General features: G+C 49.3%; 1 protein-coding gene across 1 annotated transcript in view; it reads right to left on the bottom strand.

Moving 5' to 3' along the window:
- LOC119059498 (deleted in malignant brain tumors 1 protein-like) overlaps nucleotides 1-26,769 on the bottom strand; it is a 75,616-nt gene that overhangs the window by 20,005 nt on the left and 28,842 nt on the right. Inside the window, exons 6-19 of the mRNA XM_053668669.1 lie at nucleotides 24,119-24,165; nucleotides 22,968-23,316; nucleotides 21,902-21,919; nucleotides 20,230-20,547; nucleotides 16,764-16,917; nucleotides 15,787-16,004; nucleotides 14,538-14,915; nucleotides 8,986-9,295; nucleotides 8,146-8,180; nucleotides 6,827-6,980; nucleotides 5,820-6,037; nucleotides 4,903-5,214; nucleotides 3,280-3,330; nucleotides 2,435-2,473 (exon numbers count right to left, since the gene is read on the bottom strand). Coding sequence (XP_053524644.1) covers nucleotides 2,435-2,473; nucleotides 3,280-3,330; nucleotides 4,903-5,214; nucleotides 5,820-6,037; nucleotides 6,827-6,980; nucleotides 8,146-8,180; nucleotides 8,986-9,295; nucleotides 14,538-14,915; nucleotides 15,787-16,004; nucleotides 16,764-16,917; nucleotides 20,230-20,547; nucleotides 21,902-21,919; nucleotides 22,968-23,316; nucleotides 24,119-24,165 — 2,601 coding nt within the window. The remainder of the gene's footprint in view (nucleotides 1-2,434; nucleotides 2,474-3,279; nucleotides 3,331-4,902; nucleotides 5,215-5,819; nucleotides 6,038-6,826; nucleotides 6,981-8,145; nucleotides 8,181-8,985; nucleotides 9,296-14,537; nucleotides 14,916-15,786; nucleotides 16,005-16,763; nucleotides 16,918-20,229; nucleotides 20,548-21,901; nucleotides 21,920-22,967; nucleotides 23,317-24,118; nucleotides 24,166-26,769) is intronic.

Genomic DNA, 26,769 nt, shown 5'->3' with positions numbered 1-26,769 from the left:
CAGAGAATAAAAATGGGAAAAGTACCTAGTGGTTGGAAACCATGAGGCCGTTCCCCAGGAGGTGAAGGAGCTGTACCGGTGGAAAGAGAAATGGTCATCATGAACACATTCCAAACAAACAGCGACGTTTCACGCTCATCTCAAACACCATCAAAGTCACATACAGGAGCCGGCCTATAACACACTCCATCTGATCGCTAATCCAATAGTTAACCGCTAAAGCGTGGGGGCAGCACACACTGTTCTGATTAAGAAGATAAAAGAAATAAAATTGATGCTGGGTTTGTGCAAATGTGGCCCATAGGCCTCAATCACATGGCCAGACCCAGCATTCAGCATCCTGGGTCCCAGGTAAGGCTGCCCCAGGCCCACCTGCCCCAGACCCATCTGCCCTCTCTGCCCTGCCTCAGCCTCTGGTGCGTGAACGACCACTTTGGGTGAAGAGCAGGGATCTCAGGGTCCTGCAGATCCTGTATGTGGAAGGGACGACCCGTGAACCTATGATCTGTCTCGTGAACCAGGACAGAAAGAGCAGGGCCCTGTGAGACTCTGAAACAGCTCTGCATCTTCACCTTCTGGAAGGGTGGAAGGGTCTGGGGGTCAGGGCATGGTCAAGGAGAGTGGAGGCTGGCAAGGGAGACAGACTCTGCACTAGATGGCTAGTCAGCAATCGGCAAATGAAATCGGTGTGAACTCACAGGTACCCGGATGTCCGGCGGCTGCAGACTCTGCGGAGATAAAGGCAACAGGGTGGTGGTGGAGCAGCAGAAACCAGGGCGGTGGAGATACTCAGGGACCAGGGTCTAGTTTAAATGCCACTTGACCAGCTGGAGTAGACGATGTTCTTAAGTGCCTAGGGCTGTCCCCTCAGGGCTTTTACGGACTGGCGTGGATTGTGTCGCCTGGCTAAAACTCTGAGGCACTGATTCTGAAAGAATTTGGCTTGGCAGTGAAAATACCATGAACATCAGCAAAATAGTTACATTCTTGTGCATTTATCGGGGGTCATGTGCTTGACTAAATGGTCTGTTTAATCCTCCAGACAACGTTATGAGGAAAGTACCATTGTTTTCCTTTCTTTACAAGTGACCTCTACCTTTGTGGACACTCAGGTAGAATGCCCTCCCCTACATCAAACCACTGGCACTGTTTCCAGAGTCAGAACAGAAATCTGCTGTCCCAGGCATGGGGGCCGGTTTGGGGCATGGAAGCTTTTCCAGACTATTTGCAAATTCCAGGCATGACCTGGGCAGCTCCACAAGGGGCACCTGTGCTTACCTGAGCAGATGACGCCGACGTCCTCATGGTGACTGCAGTTGTGGCTGAACCAGTCGCTGTGTGGGCACTGCCCCAGGGAGGACTCGACTCCCGTGCAGTTGACATCATCGAGGAGGATGCTGCCTGACCCCGGGGGGAAGCTGGCCCCTGGGGGGGCAGGCAGGGCCAGGCCACAGCCCAGCTGTCTGCAGACCACGTGGGCATCCTCTATGGACCAGCTGCCATCACACACCGTGCCCCAGATGCCGGCGTGGTAGACTTCCACTCGGCCCTCACACCTGCTTGTCCCATTCATCAGCCGCAGGCCCAGACCTTGGTGGACATTCCAGACAATGACCTCTGTCAGGGGTCATCCAGAGAGGTCGCCGGAAGAGAAACTCAGGATGTCCTGGAAACTGCACTATTGATAATAACAAACCTACTCCCATTTCATTTCATTTCATGTCTGGCCTAGGGTATTACTCACTCAGTGTGCTATCAAGGTTACAATTGGTTAGGAAGCGCTTTGCTCTGTGACTGGCTGGCCCAGTGACCTACATCACAGTGTCGCTGCCCCCTTCTCTTTCACTGCACCCTGAAGTCTTGAGCCTGACACTCACAGGGTGGTTGGATTCCCCATGAGAACCTATCATGCACATTCTAATCGTGGCATGTAAGGAAGTACAATTCTATGGACCTTTGCACATCCAATGTCAATAGCAATAGTTCCCATCTGTGTCATTTTACAATCAGGTACAACAATGTATGTGAAGACAGGCTGGGCAGTCACTGCAGGCTGACCCCCATGTTTAGTGGGCAGTTACTGGAAAGGGGAGAGACTGGCCATGCTCAGAACACAGCCCAGCTGAGCTCACGGCAGAACGGGCAGAGATCTGGTGTCCGTGGGTACCCCACTCCCCTTCCCAGGTGCCAGCTTCAAGCCAGCCCCGGTTAGCCATCCTTCTACCCCAGCTTCTTCTCTCCTCTCACTTTCCAATCACACATTTTCTGGGTGAACCCAGACATTATGGGCCCTTCCCCCAGTGCAGCCTGGCATGCGGCCTGAGTGTGTGCAAGAGCGCGGTTCCCACGGGGATACTTCCTCCCACAGAAACGCTGAAGGCTTTCTGAGCCCAAACTCTACAGTGGGAAGGCAGTGAAGAGAAGGGAAGATTACCTGCGGGTGTGGGCACCTCTGTCGGCTTTGGAAGATGTGCTAAGGACAGATGAAGAGGGGAAGGCAGCGAGTTACACAGGATCTTAGGTGTCAGACATAGTGACCTCTCAATCACCTGTTGGTGGGCTCTCCCGTGTGAATCAGTTAGTTCCTGAGTTTAAACTGGTCTGGTCCCCAAGTCCTTTCTCTGTGGGGAGCATTCTCTCCAACACCCCACTAGTATGTCTACAGCCAAGTGATACAAGCTCAAGAAAAGCAAATCATGGTGGTTGCTAGATAGTCTCAAAAAACATGTATTTTCAAGTCAAGACTTGAAAGAGCATCCTCTGGAGATCACCGCTATTTAGCACAACCTCCTCCAGTGCTTCCTTCGAAGGTTCAGGTTCATTCCCCTCTCCCCCAACTCTCCCCTGCATATTGTATTTGACTCTTAAGGACCTGCCATGGAAAAGCAGACAAAATGTGACAACTACTGGCCAATCACAGAGTCAGGGACACACTAAGCAGCGGTGCCTTCACTCCTTCATCCTTTATAGTTCCATCCAGGGGAGGGCCGTGGACAGAGATCACTGCCCAGCTGACGCCCAGCCAGCCCCACGTGACCACACTGCCCTCCCGCCTCTGCCTGGGCTCAGGACGCAAATGCTACGCACCTCCTCATTTACATCCAGAGGAGGAGACCGAGGCCTTGAGTGGCTCGAACACTCACTCAGGGTCCCCCAGCTAGTAAATGATGAAGCCAGGACAACACACCCAGGGCATTCGGCCCCTAAGCTACTCCCTCCCCTTACACGCACTTTGTCACAGCAGGATACAGACAATGAGTTGAGAACAAGTGAAGTTACCTGGAGCTGGGGGACTCCCCGTGGTGGAAGGTGTTGAGGAAGGCAGGGCGGCTGTGAGAAACAAACCGAAAGGGGAGGCAGCTCAGGCCCCTTCATTCTTCTTGAACCCAGGAGGTCGACTTGCCTATTGGATCATGAGGGCCCTGTCTTGTGTGGGGAGAAGCTGCACCCAGTCTGGGTATCAAAGAGTTGCCTGGAGTTGCCATAGTTACAGCCACCAGATGGGACTGCTTTTGTTTCTGTTCTGCCACTGGACACTGCAATGTCATTTGGGGGATTTTTTCCTTTTTTGGGGGGCAAACTACGGTCATAGTCATGCTCATCTAGTGAGGAGCACCTGTCTTACTGGTGACTTTGGGTTTGTAATTCTTCCTGGGTGTGTGTCTCTTGCCTCCCGGGTTACACGCTGGTTTTCCAAGGGCAGAGCCATGGTGTCTCAGAGACAAGCACCAGCACCTTCAGCACCAGGAGGGAGCTGAGGGGAGTGGGTGTGGACCTGAGCCTGGAGCCCCGGGGCCTGCGACCTTTCTCTCACCCCTGACCAACCATCCTTCATCCTGCCCTGGGCCCTGCTTCCAAATCTCCCTGCTCTCTAGGCCCCCAGGCCCGTCTTCTGACGTCACACTTGGCCTGGCAGACATTGGCATGATGTCATGCTCGGCACGACTTCAGCTCCTGCTTTGCTCAGAACACTGATTCCGTCCCTGGACTTCTCCCCTGTCCTCCCAGAACCTTCCAGTAGCCCACCTCTTGCTTGCCCTTCCTCCTGTCATTGCAGCCTGTCAACCTGGCCAGGTCCAGTTGGCCCCCTCCTAGCCAAACCTAGAAGGATATGGAGGTAGATAGGGGCTCCCGACCCCCCGGCTACCGAACTCATTTGCAGAAACTCAGCGGGAGTCCGAGGGCTGAACCACAGGGACGGTTCCCAGAGGCCTGACTCCTGTCCGGTGGCCTGTGAGATTATTCCAGGAGGTACAGCTTCTATCTTAAGAGTTACGTATTTATTGCATTAAAATTTTAAAAACTCACATTCAGTTTATTCTAATTAAGGTATGAATTGGTAAGATAAGCTAGTGCACTGTATTTTCTCACTCGAGGGCATGCTTATTAACTTTAGAGAGACGGGAAGGGAGAGACATCGATGTGAGAGGAGCATTGATCGGTTGCCTCTCGTACACGCCCAGCCAGGGATGGAACCCGCAACCTAGGCATGTGCCCTGAATCGAAACTGGACCCGTGACTTTTCAGTTTACAGGATGATGCTCCAATGGAGCCACACCAGCCAGGGCAGTATTTTAATTTTTAAACACGTTAACATTGTTTTATTGCGGCTGCATTGATTTTTATGTACTATTTAAGGCAATCCGTCCAGACTCTCCATTTCTGGTGCTGATATAAAGTGTTTGTGAAATGAATTCATCTAAGTGAGGCAAGAAGAGTGCATGTAAAGGGAAATCTTAAGAAAATTAATAGTGTGGGTGGTCAGCAGGTATGGCAGGGGTCATGTAGGGACACTTGTACGGCTGGCACTTGGGAAAGGGTGGCCGAGGGACAGCCCAGGACTTCCCTGCAGTACAGTGGGGAATGTCCTGTCTCCTACCTGCTCTCTGAGCATCAACTCACCAGAGCAGATGGCGCCAGCGTCTTCGTGGTGGCCGCAGTCGTGGGAGAACCAGCCACCGTGTGCGCACTGCCACAGTCTGTCTTCCGTCCCCATGCACTCCACATTGTCCAAAGCGATGGGGCCCCAGCCTCGGTCAAAATGCGCTCCCCTGGGGGCTGACACAGCCCTGCCACAGGCCAGCTGCTCGCACACAACCTGGGCATCACGCAAGTCCCAGCTGTCATCACACACTGTCCCCCAGGTCCCATTGTAGTGCAACTCCACACGGCCTTCGCACCGGTGACTGCCATTGGCCAGCCTGAGGGCCACCTCTGGAAATGCAGACACATCCCCTTGTCACTGCCTTCAAGGAAGACCTGGAGTTTCCCCTGAGCTGACCAGCTCTGAGAGTTGGGGGCTCTGCTCTTACCCACTGGAGGGAACTGTAGTGGGTTGGAGTGGCTGCCAAGGCAGTTCAGATGCAATTGCTTATGTCAGTGTGATTTTTTGTTTTTAAAGCTTCCTTCCCAGACAAGACTGTCCACTTGACAGAAGCCAAAGGAGGCCCCTGGAGGCCCTGTGTGAAGTGGGACACACCAGGGACATGAACTCTCAGTGTTCCTGCCCTTTACCAGGAGCAGCGCCCTCTGGGTGGGAGGAATGGAACTCCCCACGCATTTGGAGTGAAGCTCAAAGCCAGCATGAGACCAGGTCCCCTTCTCAGTGCAGAGGATGCACCCTGATATTGCAGTGCAGGCACATGTGGTCGAGCCACCAGTGTTGGGTGTCCAGCCACCTGCTCCAGGCAGATCTAGGGGGTAAACTAAGGCACAAGGGGACCCCTTTCCCATCCCTATTCTCCAGGCACAGAGTTGGCTGTCTGACCTTGCCATCATTACCCCTCAGGACCAGGGACTAAGGTGACCAAAGGACCTACCAGTATTATTCTCATCTTGCATGACGGACTCATAGGTGGCATGAAAGCCACTGTTGGTGACGTTGTCATTGCTGTGGAAGACCACTGTCAGGCGATGTGAGGAGGAAGTAAATACTGGGGTTATACCGGAACAGAACCTCCCCAGAGAGAGAGATTCACTCTGTGGGCCATCAAAGATTTCAACGAAGTTGTGTGGACAGCCATAGATGTTTTCCAGCCTGTGAAGTGACGATATCACACAGTTTCAAACCACTGGGGCTTTTCCCCCAGTCAGGGCTACTCAGAATGGTTCAGGGAAGGTCCTGGAAAAGCTGTCTGAAACCTGCATCTTTCACACAGGTGAAGGAAATCAACACCCTGTGGATGGAGGCAGTATGTACCTTCATGTTCCAAAAGTGTTTTCACGTCGAATGTTTTCATTCAGCTGTATTTTCCGAATACTTATTACAAGTGCAAGGAACATCATTTAAGTTGCACTGACAGGCATTTTGGTGAAAAGTAAGTTTTTCTCCTACCCCCTGACTTGCCTACTCTCACTTCACCCCTCTTCCCAGAAGCAGCTGGAACGAACAGTTCTCTTCCCTCCCATGCACAGCCCATGCACAGAAGGCAGCTGCAGGGCTGGTCCCCGTGGTTTCCTGCAGATGGCTCCATAGCAACGCACCCCCCATGCCCGGCTCCAGTTAACGGACTGGCTACTGTTGAGCAATCGGGTCATTTCCAGTCTCTGGCTCCTGTGAGATGCCCCATGACGGTCGCCCACACCGTGAGGCTCTCTCTGCAGACCAAGTTCCTGGAACTGGAACTGCTGGGTTAAAAGGTCTGTGTAGTCAAATTTTGATCACTGTTACTAAGTGGGCCTCCAAGGCTTGCCTCACCTTTGAGAATGAAATGCGGAAGTTATTTATTTATTTATTTATTTATTTTTTGCCGGGGGATGGGTAGGTGGGTGTGTAACAGAACAAGCTATGGAAGGGTAAAGTAAAAAATAGAAAAGTTTTACTCACGCCAGCATGTCAAATGTTAGTTTGACATGAGCTCTGTGGTCCACCTGTATGTCCCAGGCACATGTCACATTTGTGGGGTATTTATTAGGGTACCAAGGGCTGCTGAAGGAGCCGGAAGCATTTGTGAGCAAACCACCACAGTGGAAATTTTCATCTGCAAGAAAGTGACAAAACCCCATGTGGAGGGGCTCTGACTTCTGCTGGTGTTTTTAGAGGGGTCAAGAGGGGACGGAGGGAGGGCAGGAGTCAGAAATTGCTCTCGGGCTGCTTTGGCTGGTAGCCAAAAACTTAGCTTTGGCAACCCCTCAGAGTTTCTCATGCTGCTCTTTGTCAGCTCAGAGCATTGTGGGTGTCCTGTTGGGTGACAGGGCTTCTCTGAGAAGAAGTGATTGTGACACATGGTTGAAAGGACTTTATGAAGCCACATGCACAGACAGGTCTCAGCACGTGTGTTAGTGCAAAGGATGCAAAGGTGATGGAAGTCGCAGCATCCTTCCTCACTCAGTACAATGTGCTCCGAAACAGCTTACTGAAGATCCCTCATGTTATACGCAAATCCTAGCTGAGATCAAGAGCAAGATTACTTAAGGCAACCAACTCTTATCTGAACTATTGGAATCAGGGTGGAATTTGCTAAAAGCCCCTCTTTCCTGCAGCTTCTCACTTATAAAAGGAGGAAAGGGCATTCATCCAATTGAAAGCAAAGCAAATAGAAACCACATGCAGGGTCCAAATAAAGCTGACGTACCTGTCGGGGGGCCGTCACCAGTTGACCCTGCAAATACACAGAGAGAAAAATGACACTGTGAGTTCTTTTATCCAGAATAAACACTCCTTTGAGATACTCAGAAATACGGACACTTGAAGCTGTGATTTCTCTGTGCCCCTGTGGGCAGAGAGGACTCTGGCTCTTCCTGAGTTTGGATATTTGCACGCTGTGGGCACAGACAGGTGAAGTTTGCTACAGCCCACTGAGGGCCGAGCCTGGGTTTCTATTATATTCCCACTCTCAGCCGCGTCCCGAACATGACTGGCACTGCAGGCCTTTAGCCCCCTCTCTGCAGGCACTGACTCGGAACCCCACTGGCCCAGAAACTGCATTGCTGGTGACCCTGAGCTCTCCCTCCCTGCTGCCTGCCTCCCTATCCTCTGTACCTTCCAGTGCCACCACCGTGTCAGTGCCAATGATCTGCGCTGCTGTCGTTAGTTAGAAACAGAGAATTTAATTTGCTCAGGCCCCAACTTCGGGATGAAGAGTAGCTAGAATTCACAGGTATCAGGGGACTGGTGATGGGTTGAAATGCACAGAAAAGCAGCACCTGAGGGTCCTGCCTTGGAACTGCCATTGACACCCACGCAAAGATGGAAGAGAGGTGGACAGATGCATTAAGACCGTCACATCCTCCTCGGGAGAATATCAGGCACTTTTTGTTAGGATCAAATTCTACTTTGGGAGCACATTCTACTTTGGGCAGATGTGAGTGTAGTATTGGAAACCATCCACGTCAGTTCAAGATTGGCCCCCGATCCGTGCCCACTGGCTTTCGGGCCCACGCAGGCCCTCATCTGGCTGCTGGAAGCACTAACACTGGAAACTCGTCTTTCTTCAGTCGTGCTCCCTGATGCGGCTGGAGGTGCTTTGGTGACAGAGCTGAGCTCCTTCTTTCCCAGGGCTCTGTGGAGGCCATATGTACAGAGTAAGGCCCGCCAGGGTGTCTTGGCGGTGTCCCTGCTGCCTTATCCACGAAGCAAGGATGCCAGGGGGCTGTTCACTGGTCGTGGAGATGAACCAACAATGGGCACTGGTTTCAGGGCAGAGCCCGGCGGGCGCTAGGCGATCTTCGGACACCAGCTGCCAGTCCTACTCGGGAGAGCGTGGGTCGGCACCAGTGCCATGGCAAGTCTACCCAGGACTGGAATGGCTGATGACTCACAGCCTCTAATGAATCCCCACAACCTTCAAGGTGGGAACCAAGACACTTTTTACAGGTACCACAATTGAAGGGAAAGGAAACATTCTTAAGCAAGTCAACTTAAAAAGATAGCTGGAAGCCCAGCGCTCCGTTCTGAGCAACTGCCTGCTGGCATCGACTTCTCCCTTCCCAGAGGCTGCTGCTGGGCGGTGCTGTGAGGTGCGCTGAGCTCCACGGGGCTCACCTGAGCAGATGGCGCTGGCGTCCTCGTGGTGCCCGCAGTTGTGGGAGAGCCACCCACTGTGCACGCACTGCCACACCTGGGCTTCGTCCCCGGTGCACTGCACATCATCCAGCGCGATGAGGCCGGTTCCTCTGTCAAAGAAGCTCTGAACCGGGGCCGACAAGGCCTTGCCACAACCCAGCTGCCGGCACACCACGCTGGCATCTCTCAGGTCCCAGCTGTCATCACACACGGTGCCCCAGGTGCCATTGTAGAAGACCTCCACCCGGCCCTCACACCTGTGGCTGCCATTCACCAGTCTCAGGGACACACCTGGGGGACAGAAAGGCAGGCTTCTGTTCCCAGAAAGGTGTGGTGCTGTTCCCAGACTCTAGGACCTTCTTCAGATAGAGAATGCCCAGCAGCACGTGGGTACATGTCCCCATATTTGCTGTTGGACACTAGAGAGGGTGGCCCTATGTCCTGATATGCCTGGAATAGTCTGGTTTACGGCTGGTGCAGACCCATGAATGCCTAGTCATTGTTTTAGAGTCCCTTTAAAATTCTCAGAATATCTCGATTGGAGGCTAACTTCCATGGTCGCCCTAAGCACAGCCCACTGAGGGCTCTGAAATGCCCCATGTCCTGATGTGGGAGTGCCGTGGTGGGTTTTGTGCTGAATTCAGCCAGAGGCAGGTGGACAGGTAGCTGTAGCCGGGCATGGTTTTGCTCCAGGGGCTTTGCCAACCGCATGCTCCCTTCCCTCAGAGAGGAGTGAGGTGGTCATCTGAGTCCCCCATGTGCACTCACAGCCAAGACACAGCAGGATACTTAGCCACCTGCTTTCCCAGACCATGTTCTGGTGAGCAAAATTGATGGTGAGTGTCAGAGAGGGGGTTGGGGCCCTGGGGGCTGTTGGTGTCAGAGTGGATGTCCCTCAGGCCATCCCTAATGAAGGTGGGCTCTGCAGGCGAGATCTGGAGATTGCCTCTTCTCTTCAAGGGAAAGGACACAAATTAGATGTAGCCCCTGCAAGGTACCTTTCAGGATACCTACTGCTCTCCCTTTCGCGAGGCTGAGCGGCTTTGTACTGGGCATAAAATCCTGTGTTGGTGATCCTGGCATCGCTCCTGAACACCACGGTCATGATGTTCGCAGAGGAGAGGAAGCTGAGCTCTGCCCCGGTGCAAAATCTGCCCAAGGAGAGGGAGGCACCTTGCCGTCCGTCGAACACTTCAAGAAAGTCGTAGGGGCACCCATAGACGTCTTCTAACCTGAGGTGGTAATGCAGAGTTAATCTCCCCAAGGACATCTGCAGAAATAAATGTCTTAAATAAAATCAGTATTTGCCTTGCATCCAGACAGAAACTGCCATTGGCCCTGCCACCCCCTCCAACCACACACTTTGCCAATGGACTTCACCCCTGTCCTTCTCTCATGGGACTGGCCCAGGTTGGTCCACCTTTCATCACATCTCACTCGCTCTGTATCAGCCTCCCACTGGCCTGCAGCTGCTACCCGGGCTTTCAGTCTCTCCCACCATCTCCATCTCTGCCTCGAGGGTTCCCTGAAGGTCCTCTGACTCCTTATTCAAATTCTGCCACTCCCCGGGGTGGTGGCAAATGTCCACTAGGTCTCATTGAGTATAACTCTCACAAGAGCCAGGGTGAGGAGGAATGGCAACCGCTATCAAAGCTCCAGGGGCCTGTTGGGTAGGACTCTTTGCCCAAAGTGGTGACTTCCTTGCTCCTGTGTTTTCCTGACATGTTTCATCTGACCTGGGTGATCAGAGAAGCTGTCCCTCCCTGATCATCCTGCCTTGTGCTGCCTGTGCCCGTCATTCTCTGTCTGGTGCCTTTTTTCTTTCCCCACTTTTTTTTTTTTTTTTTGTCTTGGGCCTGTCTTCCCCCTCCCGGTTTTTGGCCCGGGGCGGGTTGTCTTGAGTTGTTTTTTTTCCCACTTTCCAGGCCCCCATATGGGGCCTTCTCCCTTTTTTAAAAACTTAAAAACAAAAAGAACATCAACATTTATCTAACATGATAGAAATGAGACACGCACATTTGCATTTAAATAGCAGTAAGTAGGCTTTGATGCATGTAAGGGCTCCTTGCCTGATGTATATACAATGGACACAATGATAAGGGTACGTGAACTGCTGAATTTGAAAACATGCTCCATGCAGAACACATCTGTTCCAATGAAGTAAGAGCCAAGAACCTCAAAAGAACCAATTTTTAGTTTTGAAAGAAAAACTGATACTATTTTTATGTAAAGTGACCTTGCAATCTCAGAAATCATTTTATTAGAAAATAGAGCATAATTCACTTAGGAGAATGAAATAGCACACTTTAAATATGGATACAATTATGGCAAATCAAGTGTGAAGCAAAACCTTATAGAAGCTGAAATAGAAAAAAATGAAGCAAGCTTCAGTGCAAATTAAGATTTCTGTCTCAGCACTATTGACAGCGGAGGCTGGGTAATTCTTTGCAGTGGGGGCTGTCTTGGTGGCGGTCCCCAGCTTTTTGACAATTCCTCCATGGATGGGGTGGAGGCAGGAGGCGGAGCTCAGGCAGCAATGCAATGTGAGTGAAGCTTTGTTCACTCACCCGCAGTTCACCTCTTGCTGTGCAGTCTGCTTCCCAACAGGCCATGGACTGGTCTGTGGTCCAGGAGTTGGGGACCCTTGAATTGTAAGATCCTTAGCAGCATTGCTGGCCTCCACCCACCAGGTAGCCGTGTCAACCCCCCATGGTGACAATAAAAAATATCTGCAGACATAGCCAAATGTGAGGCAGTGTAACTGTTCCCAGCTGAGACTCACTGGAGCAAATAATTACTAACTTTATGTCCCAAATAACAGCTGTTTTCCAGAAGTGATAAAATGGTACTCTGTGTCCCAAAACGCTGGAATGCAACATTTAATAGATTTGAACTATATGGTACCAAATCTTCCCACATTGCTTTCAACAAACAAATGTGTGTGAAATGAATGAATGATAAACATATTGACTCCATCCCTCACTGACTCCCCATTTTACATTTGAAGGCATCAGTTTGCCATTCATATCTTTGCTGCTGTGGCCAATGAGCATAGACGGAAGGCAGTGGCAGAGGTCCAGGACAGACTGTGTGACAATGTGAAGAAGAGAGAATGACCCACATGAGACCAGTGTGGAAAGATGAAACCAGGGTTAAATGTGATTAGGAAAAGTAGTTTTGATTAAAAAGTTACTTGTGTGTACATGTGTGTAGGACTATATATACATATAAACAGGCACTAAAATAGGGTGAATTCCTTTAAAAATGGGTGATGGTTGGAGAAAGAAGTGGGAAGTCCAAGGCATGTGATAAAAGAAATGAGTGAACTGAGGCTATGGAATTTATGAGGGAAAAGTCTTCGATAGAGAAGGGGTGGGGGTAGATTTGTTTTGTGTATCATCGCAGGGAAGAATGTAGGTCAGAAAATGGGAGAGAAGAACAGATGTGGGTTTAGCCAGAGGAAGACACTGTGTCCCCAGGTGGAGCAGGGGCCGAGAGCGGAGGGGCAAGGTCTTCATGGTGGGTCACCTCGGCTGAGGCTTGTTGGTTTGGTGGCAGAAATGCTTGTGAGATATTCTCTACCTGAATAGACCATTGAGCTCAGTGATAAAAAGACTCCCCTAAACTCAGAGGACCAGACCAATTTTCACCTAAAATGTAAAAGGATTTGCCACATAGCGCCATAGACTGAATGTGTGTGTCTCCTAGACTTCATATGTTGGAATCTAACCTCCAGTGTAACAGTGTTAGGAGGTGGGGCCTTTGGGAAGCAGTTAGGTCATGAGCATGGCACCCTGACAAATGGGATTAGTGTCCTTACAAAGCATCCCAGTAAAGGTCCCTCGTCCCTTCTGCTATAGGAGATGATAGGGAAGGGACCACCATCTGTGACAAAATGGTCCCTCACGAGACACTAAATCTGCTACTGTATCAATCTCAGACTGTCTGGCCTCCAAACTATAAGAAAGAAATGTCTGTTGTTTATGAAGCTGCCCAGTTTATGGCATTTTTTTTAATAGAAGCCTGGACAGACTAAGACACAGAAGTGGAGTCTTTGAGGAAAGCATGAATTCTGATCTAACCCGGCATATGAAGCAGAGAAGGGCCATGCTGCTTACTTCAGGCTTGGGATGGTCAGTTCAATGTAGAACGTCTCAGCCACGTGTATGACCCAGACACACTGCATGTCGGTGGGGTAGTTTGTAGGGAACCAAGGACTGGAGAAGAAGCCAAACAGACTTGAAATTACTCCCCCACAAGAGTGACTTCCTTCTGTAAAAGCAGACAAGAGGCCCACAGATAGCATTTTCAGGACTGCATGTTACATTTTCTCAGGTGTAGAAGCCACAATCCCACCAAGCTCAACAGTGAATCACTAAATGGGAATGGGTCATGCTGGTGTAGACACAGCTGTGGCTTGGCTGGTGTGTGATTGTACCATTTGGGGGACTGAGGGAGGGGGAAGGATGGAGGTGCTCCCTCAACTGATTGTGTAGGTGAGACTGGGGATGGGATTGGACAGGGATGTGGTAGGAGTGGGTGCCCATCCCATACTTCATTAAAACTCTCCCTGGCTTCCTGCTGTGCAAACCAGGTGAATTTACAACCCTTTTGTGAGGGCACCAACCCACCAATTCCTCCCTCTCAGGGAGGCCAGGACCGACTGATGTTACTCTACTTTTATGAATTACCATAAAGATTCCATCCTTTACAGGTTCTATGCGCACTGAAGGAGAGTTACCTTGTGGGATAGAAGCTTGAGGAACAGCAGCTGCAAAAATCAAACCCCAAGACAATCAGGAAAGAGCTTAGCATCATAAAATCATTTTCCACTAAAGTCCAAATGAATGAACCTGCCCTTCCTTGCTCTGCTGTCCTGAGAGGACAGTCTTTTGATGTCATTTCATTAGGGAGATGTGGCTCTTAGCTTATGGTCCAGGCCACTAGTTCTCAACCTTGCAACACATTGGAATCCCATGGGAAGATTTGAATATAGCTGATGGCCGAGTGTGACCCTAGAGATTCTGGTGTGACTGGGCCAGTGTGCAGCCTGGACCTTGGGAATTTTAAAAGCTCCTTGAGGGGTTGGTTTAGTGTCTAGGTCGCTAACTCCCAGGGTGTGGGTCAGGATGAAGGTCAGACTTCTAATTCACTTTGCAGAGATATTGCATCCAAGCTACCTAGGGGTGTAGAAGTGACATCTGGATCCAAGTCCCCAGCATCTGCTGGCATGAAAAAGGGTAAATTTATAAAATCTAAGTTCAATTTAATGAAGACAAAGAAGTGATTTTCTAGCATGGGCAGGTCTCAAGTAGACAGGTTTTATGTCACACAAGCAAGAATGAAAGGCATGTTTAGACTCTGGGAGAAGTTGCAGAGAACAGGACCTGCCTGCCCATTCTGTGGTCCTCCTGTGTGTGACTGCAGAATGGAGTCAGACTCCCAGCATTCTCTGTCAACCTGGCTGAGGGACATTTATCTGTCGGCCCACAGTTCTTAGCTTCCATGGCCCTGCTCTGGGCACAACCTCCACCCATCACCAAGATGCCATAGTCTGAAAGATCAGAAAGAACCTGCCATAGGGGGAGGCTACCTGAGCAGATGACACCAGCATCCTCATGGTGGCCACAGTTGTGGTTTGACCAGCCAGAGCTAGAGCACTGGCCGAGGTGGTCCTCGCTTCCTGAGCACTGGATGTTGTCCAGGAGGATGTCGCCAGAGCCCGGGCCAAAGTGGGCCTTTCCAGGGGCAGCGACAGCCCAACCACAGCCCAGCTGCCGGCACACGACCTTGGCTTCACTCAGGTCCCATAGGTTGTCACACACAGTGCCCCAGACCCCCTGGTGGAGGACCTCTACTCGTCCTGAGCACCATCCAGACCCGTCCACCAGCCGCAGCTTCGGTACATTTTCTAAACAGAACAGGATTTCATTTGTGAGCTTGGAATGTTTTAATTAGAAAGCATTTCCAGTTCCCATGTTTGTGGCTTTCTGAAAAAATTATGGGGATTCTTATGAGGGCCCCTGAGCATCAGAGGCCCCACAATCAGCAGGTGGTATGCTTGCTGGGGGAAAATTGAACTTGGCTCTGGAATGAGAGGCTATAGGGCCATAGCTGAAAGACTCCCCAGGCCTGTCGTTTGGGTGAGTCTAGGGTATGAGGTGGGTCAGCTTGGGGAGAGAAGTGGAGTCTTTGGGAAAGTTTGGCCTTGTGGGTTTCAGCACTCTGGACAGTTCCAACATGGAGTGGAGTGAGGACACAGGCATAAGACCTCCAGAGCACACAGCTTCCTTTCCCCAGGGGAAGCTAGCAGCCTGCCCATCCGCAAGCAGGCTGGCATACAGCACCTGCCCCATTGCAGCTGCCCACGTGACACTCAGTGGGGAAACCCAGCAGCTACGGGGCAGAGTTGATGGGCCTAAGTGTGAGGGTTTTTTGTTTGTTTCTTTGTTTTTAAATCCTTGCTCTAAGACATGCTTATTGACTTTGGAGAGAGGAGAAGGGAGGGAGAGAGAGAAACAGTGAAGCAAGAGAAACATCAATTGGTTGCCTGTCCTACGCACCCTGGCTGGGGAACAAACCCACAATGTAGGTCTGTGCCCTGACTTCGTAATGATCCCACAACCTTCTGGTTTACAGGTTGACACTCCAACCACCTGACACACTGGCCAGGGCAGAAGTGGGAGGGTCTTTTAAAACTGAATCTCAGGCACCTGCTAATTGGGAAGTCCCTCAACTTAGAAAACTGTGCTGTCCTTTAAAGACCCTTTGACGCTTCCTACCTGACTCTCCTCCGCCCTGTGGGGTCGCATTGAACACAGCATGAAAGCCAGTGCTGGTGACCATAGCGTCACTTCGGAACACTACTGTCATGATGTCTGAGGAGGACAGAAATGCCAGAGTTGCTGGGGTGCAGAACTTCCCCATGGAGAGCGCAGCAATTCTGGGGCCATCGAAGATTTCGACTGAGTCGTAGAGGCATCCAGGGATACTTTCCAGGCTGCAGGAATCAAAGTGGAGGTTAGCAGCATGCTAGAACTTTCTAGACCTTAAAGCAATTGTAGGATGAAATGTTTGGATTACATTTTAAATTGCACATGTGTATATAAAATATCGGTGAACTTTTTCAGTTGCCTTATTATCAGAACTCTTATTTTCTTTGCCTGAGGAAAGAGTGAGACCAATAATTATGACTTAACATAGTAACAGAAATTTTAAAATCACAATTTCAGCCAGTCACAACCTGCAGGAAACATCAAGAGATGCCAATGTGCACTGCAAAAAAGTTCTCAGCAGCCAAATGACCAGTATGTAATCGACATTGCAGCCAGTTTTTTCTACCTCTGCATTTCACAACATTTTCCATATCCAAATTCTTGGGTAGAAAAAAACATGCTTCTAAAATAATAACATCAGCATACAAGGATGGGTCCAAGAGGACAAATATTGGTACCCAGTGTACAAAAAGGACAAAGCTGGTGAGGAGGATTTTTGTGGCATTTTTAGCAAAATAAAATATTGAAAAACTATCAGAATAAGCTAACAAATATAGTAATAAATAACACTGAATTTTTCAAAGTAGAAGTGACTCATTGGCTAGCACTACAAAATTAACCCCAGCTTCAACATAGAAAAAAATCCATGTTTCTTCCAGTTCTATCCCTAAAGGTTTTCCATTTAAATAACTATCTTTATTATGGTTTCACAAGCCAATACTCTTATTTAGATAGACTCTTTCCCTAAAAAGTCGTTTTCTTACCTCAAACTCAGAATCTGGAGTTTTATGCGGAATTTTTTATCCACGTGGATCTCCCAAACACACTGGATGTCTGTCGGGTAGTTTTCTGGATACCGGGGAGTAGAAAATGATCCAGAGAGACCATAAATGACCCCTCCACAAGAGTTACTTCCTCCTGAAACAGCAAGACAAAAGACATTAGGATCTGTTCACAAGGTGTCCCTGTGTGACCTCAGCAATGGGCAGCTCCCACCCCTCAGCTGGGTGCCTTAGCAGTGGCCCCTGGGTGGGGACACACACCCAGGCTGTCTGAATAGAACATTTAGCCTAAATGTCTCCTGGCCAGGAGAGTCCTTTGGTTCTGATTCTGATGACTCAGAAAGTACTAATGTGTGAGAGTTCCCTGCCTTTCCCTCTCCCTTATCATCTGATAAAGAAAATATTATATTTGTCCAGCCCGTTTACAATCTCTCCCTCTTTCTGAATTGGAAGGTGCCTTGCTTGATGGGAGAGAGGAAGAATCCACAAGAGATACAGGTGCATGAGAGGTCAAGAGGAGGGACAAAGAACCAGGCGCTGTAATGTGCCTGGGGAAGAGGAGGTTTGGGGGACAAGAGGCTCTAGAACAATTTTGTGGTCTGACAAATGAGTGACACAGAGGGGAATGTCATGGACTCTTTGGGGAAGTTATGACCGGGACCTCCTTTTAAGTACTTTTCATCACTTTTTCTAGGTAAGCTGTGTTTCCTCCACTCAATATCTATTGAGACTGAAACTTAAAGGTTTTTAGATTTATAAGGGTTAAACAAGATAACAGTGAGATCTAATCCTTCCATATAAATTATCTTATTAATATAAATAGATTCCACTTACACACACATATAATACATATGTAAATATAAAATGCATGTGTAAAGCAACATGCCACATAAAAAAACAGGGCACAGAATCATTCAATTATTTTAGAGAAAATCTGAACACATAATGCACTTTACAGACCTTCTCCCTAAATTATTAAGTTACTTAATTTTATTCTTTCTGTCCCCCACACCTTCACTCTGGCCAACTTGGAATCATCCCAGAATCCCACAGATTTCTGGCCTTTTCTGCAATGGATGTGGGATGGTGAGGCACCCAGTCCTCAAATAGCTCTAGTGTTGATTGTGCTGTAGGTTCTAAAACCAGAGACAGGTCAGACTCACCCTGGGACTTGGACTTCCTGAAACCTCTGCACATGGTAGGGGATGATGAACTGGTGCCTGTCACAGTGCCACTCCAGGGCTGCACTCAGAAAAGGCAGGCTGAGTGTGGCCAGATGGACTGAGCCACATGCTTTTCAAGTCTCTGGTCACCCTCCTGCCTGCTCTGATCCGGGCAGGTCTGCATGTCCCCTTCTAAGCCTGCTCCTTTTGTTAAAGTCAATATTAACAGGCATCAGATGTCCTGATGCCACGTCTCTCAGCAAGGCCATGGTGTGGATGGAGGGGCTCCTCCAGCTGAGGCCCTGGCTGTCCTGGCCTTCACTGTGCCAGTCTCCTTGTGCCATGGCCTGGGCACACAGCCCAGAGTCTAGTTCAAGGGTTCTTTTAGCATGCAGTTACCATTTCAATGTAAAGCAAGTGATTACCTGTTATATGATCCCGAGAAGCTGTAGAAAGACCTAGAAAGGAAAAAAAAATGAGGGTGGAGGTGTTGACAGTGATAACCAGATCGCTCATTTCACTCAGTGTGGCCTTCTTCATTTCCCTGTCTTGCATGGAATTTTAAGCTTAGCTGAGTTACATGAAATAAGAAAACTACAGATGAATGTTCGTTTGAATATTCACTGCCCTTGACCCTAACCATGGCCCTTGGACTTTAGACAGCCCTCCCCCTCTCACTCATGACCCAACACACAAAGCTGGTCATCCCCAGGAATGCCCAGAACACATCAAGGTTTTCTCCAGGCAAGTGCCCAAGAGAGATGCTTCTGCCAATGACCTGTGACCTGTGCGTGTTCTCTGAGGCTCTGTGTGGACAGCCAGGTGCATTCAAAGAGCAAGAGACAGGGCTTGAAAATGCCAGTTCTGACACTGTGTAATAGAGTTATCTTCAGTAGGATTCTCCATCTACCTAGTCCTCGGCAGCAAAGATCTAATAAACCAGCTGTGCAGAACCCCCCCAGCAGGATGCCTGCTGCCACACAGAAGCTCAGAAATGTCTGCTGCTGTACAAGGAGATGCCTTTTCACTCGTCCCCAGCATCACTTCAGAATTTACACCACAGGTGTTGGTCTGCTTTTTCTAATCTTTGCTTTTTACTACAGATGAATACCATTTAATCATTAAGTTGTAAGAGCTTTGAGATGAAGGTCATAAAATCCCCAAGAGCATGTTCTTAGGGTCAGGCTGATCAGTGTCAAAACTTGGTTCTGCCATTCACCTGCTGAGTGAGCTTAGGAGAGCTACTTAAACTTCCCGTCTCCCACATTTTTCTTCTGTGAAATATCATATCAAATGCCCTTCTTGCAGGACTGTCCTGGGGATCGCCGATTATCCAAGCAATGTCTCCCCATTTCTGCTCTAGTTTTGCCTGGTCTTTGTGTAGTGGGACCAAGAGACAAATGTAGTAAATGAGACTGGTGCCCAAGGGCACCCACAGCTCAGGTGCAAATCCACTAGCTAGTCCTGGATACACTGCTAACTTTCTTGTCTCAATTACCCATCTGCAAAATGGTAAAAATCAAAGTATTTGCCTCAAGAGTTATTGTGGGGATTAAATGAATTATTAATGCAAAGAGCTCAGAATAGCATCTGTTTCTCAAAATTTATATGTATTTGACATCATTAGTATCATTAAGTTGCTTGGACTAGAAAAATATGGACCTACCTGGCGGTGTGGGAGGAGGCAGGTCTTCTGAATCTGGGTGCATGAAGAAAGGCAACAGGTCACTCTCCTTAGTGAATTCAAAGCAGGGAGGATGTGGGGTAAGAGGGGCATGTGTGGGGGTGAAGGGAAAGGACCATGGTCTTTCTGGGTATGAAACCAGAGCACCAGAACTTCCCCATGGGCAATTCCAGCTCTCCTCTGGCAGGGTCCTTGGTCTCAGGGGCCAGGGCACAGCAGCTGGAGGGGACTGCTTCTCGGGAGTCAGGGATGGCTTGTCTGTGGCCCCTCTAATGCTGAATCACCTGGAATACTTGTTAAAATGCAGATTCCAGAGCCCCTTTTCAAACTGAGTTAGTCATCATCTCTGGGGTCGGGCCCTGGATTCTGCATTGTGATGCCCCAGGTGGTGCTGGTGCACACAAACGTTTGAGACCTCCCACGTGCGACCTGGAGCTGCCCATGGCAGGACCTGGGTCGAAGCCCAGGGCCAGGGTAGAGCTAAGGATTGTTCGGTGAAAGAATTGATGGGTGAGTGGATGAAAATTTCATCTGGGATACATGGTTTCAAAGTGCATTCATATACAACACGGAAATTATTGCCTGAGAAGGGGGAGGTTACCTGAGCAGGTGACACCAGCATCCTCATGGTGGCCACAGTTGTGCTCTGCCCAGCCCAAGTGGGTGCATTGGCCCAGGTAGTGCTCCGCCCCAGCACACTGGAGGTTGTCCAGGAGGATGTCTCCAGATCCCAGGCCAAAGTGGGCCTGCCCAGGGGCAGACACAGCCTGACCACAGCCCAGCTGCCGGCACACGACCTTGGCTTCACTCAGGTCCCACAGGTCATCGCACACGGTGCCCCAGGCCCCCTGGTAGAGGACCTCTACTCGTCCTGAGCACCGACCTGAGCCATTCACCAGCCGTATCTCTGGCCAGCTCCCTGCAGGCAAGGATGAAGTGTGAGTCCCCAAAAGACCCACCTGGTGTCCACCAGCACCAGGCCTCTGTGACCGGGAAGACTATGGGGTCAGGGAAGAACATGGCCTGCTCTCCAGCCTTGGGGCCTGTGCCCCATGTTGCTCCTGTATTTCTGAGTTGCAGGTGTCTTTAGCCAGTTTAATTTTATTTCAGTGGTTCTGAGAGATTGCCTTTCATGTCAGGCACTGTTGACACTGCTTAAATCAAAGAGCTATGATTCCCACCCTTGGGGAGTCTAAAGCCTACGTATTAGTCAGATATGGACACAAGTCCAATGCACTGTTTCACACTGTGATCCAGGCAGTGAAGGGAAAGAGCAGAGAGAACAATGCGGAGAGGCAGTCTGGGCTGCGAAGACCCTTAACACAGGGAGAAGTAGTCTAGGGCCATACCACCCTGAATGCACCTGATCTTGTCTGATCCTGGAAGCTAAGCGGGATTGCGCCTGGTTAATACTTGGATGGGAAAACAGGGAGAAGGAGCTGGTCAGGGAGGGAGTTGGGAAAGGCCTGCGAGCCAGAGGGGAAAGCACACACAAAAAAACCCTGAAATGCCATTTTATTCCTGCATGTAAATCTCTCCCTTATACACACAGTCACCAGCACATGTAAAAAGAAATCAGAAGTAATAAATCCAGATGAAACTTTTAATGACTTCTCAACAGTGAGAAAATCTCTGCACTTTAGAGAGCGGGTGAACTTTGAGGTGGGAGAAGAAACTGGCCCAGGGCCAACCAAGACGGCTGCCATTTTAGTCCCATCAAAAAATGTTTAGAAAGTGTGACCTACCTGGGTTGTTAATAAGGGATTCCTCCCCATCTGTTCACACAGAGAATCATTAGGTCAGTATTTTTTAGAAGTCCTGCTTTTTCATAACTGAAGACAAAGATTTTTAATTACATCCTTATAAGAGTGTATTGATCTGACTCAGGGAGCGTTAGTGCCTTTAACTGACTTCATCTGGGGAGAAGCAGTTTCCCCCATGGGCCTGGCGGGAAGCTTGGCCTGGTTGCCAGTCTGCTCGGGGTCTGGAGACCGTGGCCAGATGTCACGGGCATGCTTGCAATGACGTGGCTCAAAGTGCCGACTTTGTGGCAGAGGAGCTTCACTCTGGGAAGTCTTTGGGGGCCCCTCAGAGTTAGACGGTCACCCTCCAGAACAAAACTTGGGAATGACATGTGCCCCCCCCCACATGAGGCTGTTGGGCCACACATGACCTGATGCCACAAAGCAAAAAGATGGACAAATGAATGCACAGCAAACAAGGCAATAATTATAACTATGTGCCCCCAATCAGAAGTCACAGGTAGCAGGCACCGACGTACGACTGAGCTCCTCCTCACATGGGCAACTCTACGACAAGGGCCACTTTGAGTTATGGCTACTGATTTATCTAGTCGCATTAGGCATTATGGGGGCTAGTTTATGAAAAGCATCCCATTATCAAAGAGGGGTATTAATAGACATTCCAGAGGGGACTCAATTATTCCTAGTTAATTGTTTGCACGTAAGTCTACAGAGTTTTTAAACATTGTCACAAGGTGATTAAAATGAGCCGTTTTAGGTCACCGATTTCCTCGGTGGTGTGACTGAGGAAAATGGTGGTGAAAAGTGCCAAACACGTGGCCCCTGGCCAGGTGCTATGACAGCGCTTTACAGAAGACAGTGCGAACCCTTCAGCAATTCTGCCAAACAGTAATTAGCCTCCTCACTTTACAGGTGATGAAACTGGGGGTCTATATGTTGCCAGTGCAGCTGAGTGTTGGCACCAGCTCTCAGATCCAGACTCAGTTCTTTCCAGCTGTGAATTCTTCCCTAATGGGACTATACCAGTTGCCCTCTGAAGGGAAAGCCTGCTGATATACTTCCTAAAAATTCCCATTATTAGCCCTGGCTGGTGTGACTCAGTGGGTTGAGAGCCGGCCTCCAAACCAAAGGGTCTCTGGTTTGATTCCTGGTCAGGGCACAGGCCTGGGTGGCAGGTCAGGTCCCCAGATGGAGGCACGCAAGAGGCAGCCACACACTGGTGTCTTTCTTCCTCTCTTTGTCCCTCCTTTCCCCTCTCTAAAATATAAATAAATACAATCTTAAAAAATATATTAAAAATTTCCATAATTAAACATATGCTTTGCACATGTCTGTATCCAGTCAAGCACACACACCTTTGGTAATTCTTACTACCAAACTAGAAAATGAGGAGGTATATTCTGAAAGGCTAACACTTAAAATCTTATCTGTTTAACCAAGTGAGAAGAGCTGAAGCAAAAATCAAATGATATGTGTTTGAATGTCCTGTCTTCTCCCTGGATGACTTTGAATTCCAGCAGTGAGGTCTTGAAGTTCTTTGAAACTGGCAGTAACTATATGAAAGAGGAGAGGATACCTGAGCAGGTGACACCAGCATCCTCGTGGTGGCCGCAGTTGTGCTCCGCCCAGCCTGAGTGGGCGCACTGGCCCAGGTAGCGCTCCACCCCGGCGCACTGGAGGTTGTCTAGGAGGATGTCTCCAGATCCTGGGCCAAAGTGGGCCTGCCCGAGGGCGGACACAGCCTGACCACAGCCCAGCTGCCGGCACACGACCTCGGCTTCATTCAGGTCCCACAGGTCGTCGCACACGGTGCCCCAGGTCCCCTGGTAGAGGACCTCTACTCGTCCTGAGCACCGACCTGAGCCGCCCACAAGTCGAAGCTCGGGCCAGTCCCCTGCAGGCAGAGACCCGGTGACCACTGTCCTCTGGAGACAGCACACACTTCCCGTGAGCTGGCTGAGCTCCCTGCCCCTGCTATCCTATTAGGGTTGGAGAACTTGGTAAAGGTCAGTCAACTAGTCAATCTCCTGGTTGGAGGTCTGATAGATCATCAGGGTGGTCCAAATACCATTTAACCTAAAATGGTCATGAACTGAGTAGCTATGGGGTCAAAGACATGTGCCAATCTGTTTCGGCCAAATGCAGAAGAACATTATAAATAATATGCACTGTGGTGTGTGGCTTTGTGAGGTGTTTCGTGGGAGGACTGGCACACTGAGTTTATCTCTGGAGAAACTGCTAGAGAAGCAAAGTGAGTCACCTCACATCCCACATCTGAGTTGCAGGTCTCCTACTTCCAAAGTTCACCATTTTCCTTTCTTCTCTGCTATTCTATCTCACTGCCACTGGGACGGCTCTGACACCCTACTTCCTTTTAAAAAGTCTACGAATGATGTGGATATGAGCTTAATTATGATCACGACTAGCCATGTAAAGATCCAATCGTACTAGAAGGCATTGTAACTTGCTCAGTTTCATGATTTTGAAAGGCTCTGAGAAAATGAACTTGGTATTCACCCTGGAATGCTAGAGACAAAAGTTCCTAGTAGTTTTGAATGGCTCTAAAAAGTCTGGCTACAGTCAACTGGTCCTTTTGCAAATAGACAGACCACCTGCAGTTTGCCCAGTTTCTGCCTCTGAAGTAGCTATAGATGCAGGTGCCAAGAGGAAAGGACAGCTGGTAAAGAGCAAGGATGCCCCGCAGGGCTTACCTGGTCTTGCTGTTACCATCGTGGGTGTTGTTGTTGGCATTGCTGTGGATACAAGAAAATATTCTTAAACACAAAGGGAGAACTGGGATGAGACAAGATGGCAGCATTCTGAGATAACTCTTCACTCAATGTGAAGATTCTGGCAGATTCCTCTCCCTGTCATCTTTATAAGAAGTAACCTCTGAGATCAGACCTTCTATACATGCAGGTCTTGATGTTTTTCAAGTGTGTGGGATCCAATGGAAACAATATTCCCCTTTGCTGCCCAGTCACTAGAAATACAATTTGTGCCCTTCTGTGCTAAAACACACTCACCATCAAGTTCCTCTGGGGAAAATGGCCATTTCTCAGCATGCTTTGGCTTCATTTTATTGCTGTCAACTTTCCCGAAATGTGGAGTGTCTGATTAGGTGTGTTGCATTGTTTTTTTGATAGGAAATCAAGTCAACAATGATGACTATGACCCAGTTGTTGATATGCGTGACTTTGTTCCCCTGTGAATGAGCATTACATTTGTGCAAAAGCGTGTGGACAGAATCCCTCAGCTCCGGTAGATTTGTGCAGGAAATTAGAGATGTGTGTGAAAGATCAAACTGTGACAGTAAAAGCACCAGGAGTGGGGACAGAGGGAGAACCATGAACCAGGGATGAAGATTTTATGTAGCAGTGGTAAATGTGACTCACCGATCAGGCTTGGGGTCTGTGAAACCGGCTCTGCAAATACAAGGAAACCATCATCAATAATTAATTAATGTCAATGATGGTGAGTTCCCTGGGTCTACTTTGTGACATAGAGCTTCCCCACTGTGTTTTATAGCATGTTTCCCACACTTTCTCAGTGAGTCACCCTGGCGCTTACTACAAGACCATTTGAACAAGCTAAGGTGGATGCTACGAGAACCATCCATGAGTTTAGCCTCTTCTCTTAATGGTAAATAGTGAAGGACCCATTATTGGGTGACCTCAAAACAGTTAATGACTCTCTAAGCCTCAGTTCCTCATCTGTAAAAGGGGAAGAACCATGAGTATGTGTGGGGATTAAAGAAGGTAACACATGAGAAGTGCTTAAAATGCTGTCTGGCACTAAATAGGCTTTCATTGAGTGCCAGCTGTTATTTTGATCACTGCTGCGGTCATGACCTGACCTTGAGTACCCTGCCTTTTATCAGAACCCTTGACTTAGCTCCCGTCTGTCTTCTTGTCACATACCTTATCCCTCTCATCTGTGCACTGGTGCAGCTCTCACCTACCTTGCCTGCCACCTGTCTCTGTATTCACAGCCTTGCTGGGTTTAAAGACAAATCTGAGGTTGTTTCCTATATTTTCCTTAACACTTTTTTTGTACTGTAAGCGTTTCTCTTTCCTTATGTCTTTGGCTGAGATGCATGCCGACATTAATTTAGTATGTTCTGTTTGTTTGCCTTAATCTACTATATTTTATTTGTCTTCTAATTGTGTCACCGAGTTTGTCTGCAACTCACTCTGCATTGTGCACGAGCCTCTGAGGCTGACACCAACACCTTCTTGTGGAGGAACTAACACCCCCACTTGAGGTCCGCAGTAACTGCAGACATGGCTTCCTACCAAGGTGACCTTAGCAAGGTGCTTACATAAAACTAAATGGTCTTGGTGCAGCTGCCAATCTCTGCACATTTCTGATGTCCCACAGTAAGTGTTTTACTTGTGTCATGTCAGGTAGGCATACAACAAACCTAGCGGGAAGGTCACACCACTGTCCCCATTCCACAGGGAAGGGACTGAGGCATAGAGAGGTCAAGTCTCGAGGTCCCAGAGTAGAGATGGGACTATAACTGTCCCCAGGCAGACAGCCCAGCTCCCGGCACTTGATCTCACCCACCATTCTTACCTTTGGTTGTGGAATAGTAATAAGCAATGAAGTTTTTTCCTATGTTGTTGAAGCTTCGGAAGTACTTCAGCGTCATTGAGCTGGAGGAGGACGAGTAGGTGAGGTAGAAGCCAAAGCAGGTCTTCCCCAGGGACTTTGCTGAGGATGGAGGACCGTCCAGGATTTCAAAATATTCATTGGTACAGTCCAGGCTGGGGGAGGAAACAGTGATGGGGGCGGGGGTGAGCGTCTCGGTCTCCTCCCCAGCAGACCTGCGGGGTGTGCTGTGAGGCCGCCCTTCAGGCGGCTACTATGAAGGAGCTGGGGATAGATTAAAAGCTTGTCAGGCAGTAAAAAGGAAGGATGGGTTCCTTTCCTATCACTTTTCCTCTCCAAGAAGAAATAGGTTTTTAACTGAAACAGGAAAGAGGAGGCTGACGCTCTAGGTACATCCCTGCTGAGACCAAGGCTGCAGGGCACATCAAAGCCCAGGACCAAGGGCAGAGCCAGATGAACCAAGCCAATCGATCTCCTGGGCAGAAGGTGGCAGAGGCTGCTCCATCTGCCAGTATTGGAGGTGGCTCCAGGTTCCGAACAAGCCACGTGTCGACTTTCGACAGCCAGCCTGCCCAGAGGGCAGCTCGATACCAATCTGCCGGCTTGCTTTGTGGAAGCTGCCTGATTTTAGCAGTTGTTTTCTTCTGTGGTGTGTTGTGAAGTTTTATCGACATGCTGCTAAGTGCTACAATCAGAAGCCCATTTCCGTGGCTCAGCTCATGAGCCCTCTGCTCCAAGTTATTGTTCCATTAAGCAAAATTCCA

The sequence above is a fragment of the Artibeus jamaicensis genome, unplaced genomic scaffold (genome assembly GCF_021234435.1).
Source record: "Artibeus jamaicensis isolate MK-2021 breed Jamaican fruit bat unplaced genomic scaffold, CSHL_Jam_final contig_490, whole genome shotgun sequence".
Taxonomy (NCBI): Eukaryota; Metazoa; Chordata; class Mammalia; order Chiroptera; family Phyllostomidae; genus Artibeus; species Artibeus jamaicensis.
Note: the sequence above shows the minus strand (reverse complement) of the source record. Positions and strands in the feature narration are given on the sequence as shown.